At 45.4% G+C, this 920-nt stretch overlaps 1 protein-coding gene across 1 annotated transcript in view; it reads left to right on the plus strand.

Moving 5' to 3' along the window:
• Positions 1-840, plus strand: part of LOC107580125 (Down syndrome cell adhesion molecule homolog) — a 2,299-nt gene extending 1,459 nt beyond the window's left edge. Inside the window, exon 2 of the mRNA XM_016265869.1 lies at positions 291-840. Coding sequence (XP_016121355.1) covers positions 291-640 — 350 coding nt within the window. The 3' untranslated portion in view covers positions 641-840. The remainder of the gene's footprint in view (positions 1-290) is intronic.
• The last annotated feature ends 80 nt before the right edge of the window (positions 841-920 follow it).

Raw genomic sequence — 920 nt, forward strand, 5'->3', positions numbered from 1 at the left:
ACCCTTATGACTGATCTTGTGGTCCAGGGTCGCATATAGAATGTTAAAATCAGCACATCTGAAAAACAGTATGTAAAAATGAATACTAATAATATTCAAAAACGGTAGGCGGAAAGTACTTTGATGACCTGCTACTTCAGCCAAGAGTGTGCATTCGATGGACACTTTACTATCCCATGATTGGCAGTGAAATAACGCAACTGACACTGGTAGGTCACGTGAACGTGACAGCGTGGTGCAATCAAAGTTGAATTTCCATGCTAACAAAAGAATTTATCTTTATCCTGCAGGAGGGGAGCTCGTACACCTGCCTCCGTACCTGCGGATGGACTTCCTTTTGAACCGGGGTGTGTCGGGAGCGTCTCGGGAAGCAGCGATGGGCCAGGCCTGTTTGGAGCCGCAGAAGACCCGCTCGCTGAAGCGCCCCGCCTTGCTGGAGCCGACGCCCATGGAGGTGCCGACCAGCAGGGACGTGCAGCAGTGGCAGCCGGGCACGGCCTCGACGCTTCCGCAGAGAGAGGCCGGAACGGACTTGGCACAGGCTGCCAAAATCAGCACCTCCCAGGAATCGCTGCTGGACTCCAGAGGACACATAAAACAGAGCAACAATCCCTACGCAAAGTCCTACACACTGGTATAACAAAGATCGGACAAATATAAAACATCAAGAGCAAAAAGCGAACTCTTCATGTGCGGTTGTATATATGTTTCCACTTCTACTCCTAACAGTTTCTTTATTTTATGCTTTTTTAAACAGTGAATTCACTTCTTAAAGAGAACTCCACACACCCAGAGATTGCCAAAATGATTTTATTATTATTGTTAATGATGATGATATTGATGATGATTTACTAATTTACTTATTTTAGCAGTTAGTGTGCACAAACTAATGAATGGGAACCCATTTTCATTTTTTTTTT

The sequence above is a fragment of the Sinocyclocheilus grahami genome, unplaced genomic scaffold (assembly GCF_001515645.1).
Source record: "Sinocyclocheilus grahami isolate Dianchi unplaced genomic scaffold, SAMN03320097.WGS_v1.1 scaffold25127.1, whole genome shotgun sequence".
Taxonomy (NCBI): domain Eukaryota; kingdom Metazoa; phylum Chordata; class Actinopteri; order Cypriniformes; family Cyprinidae; genus Sinocyclocheilus; species Sinocyclocheilus grahami.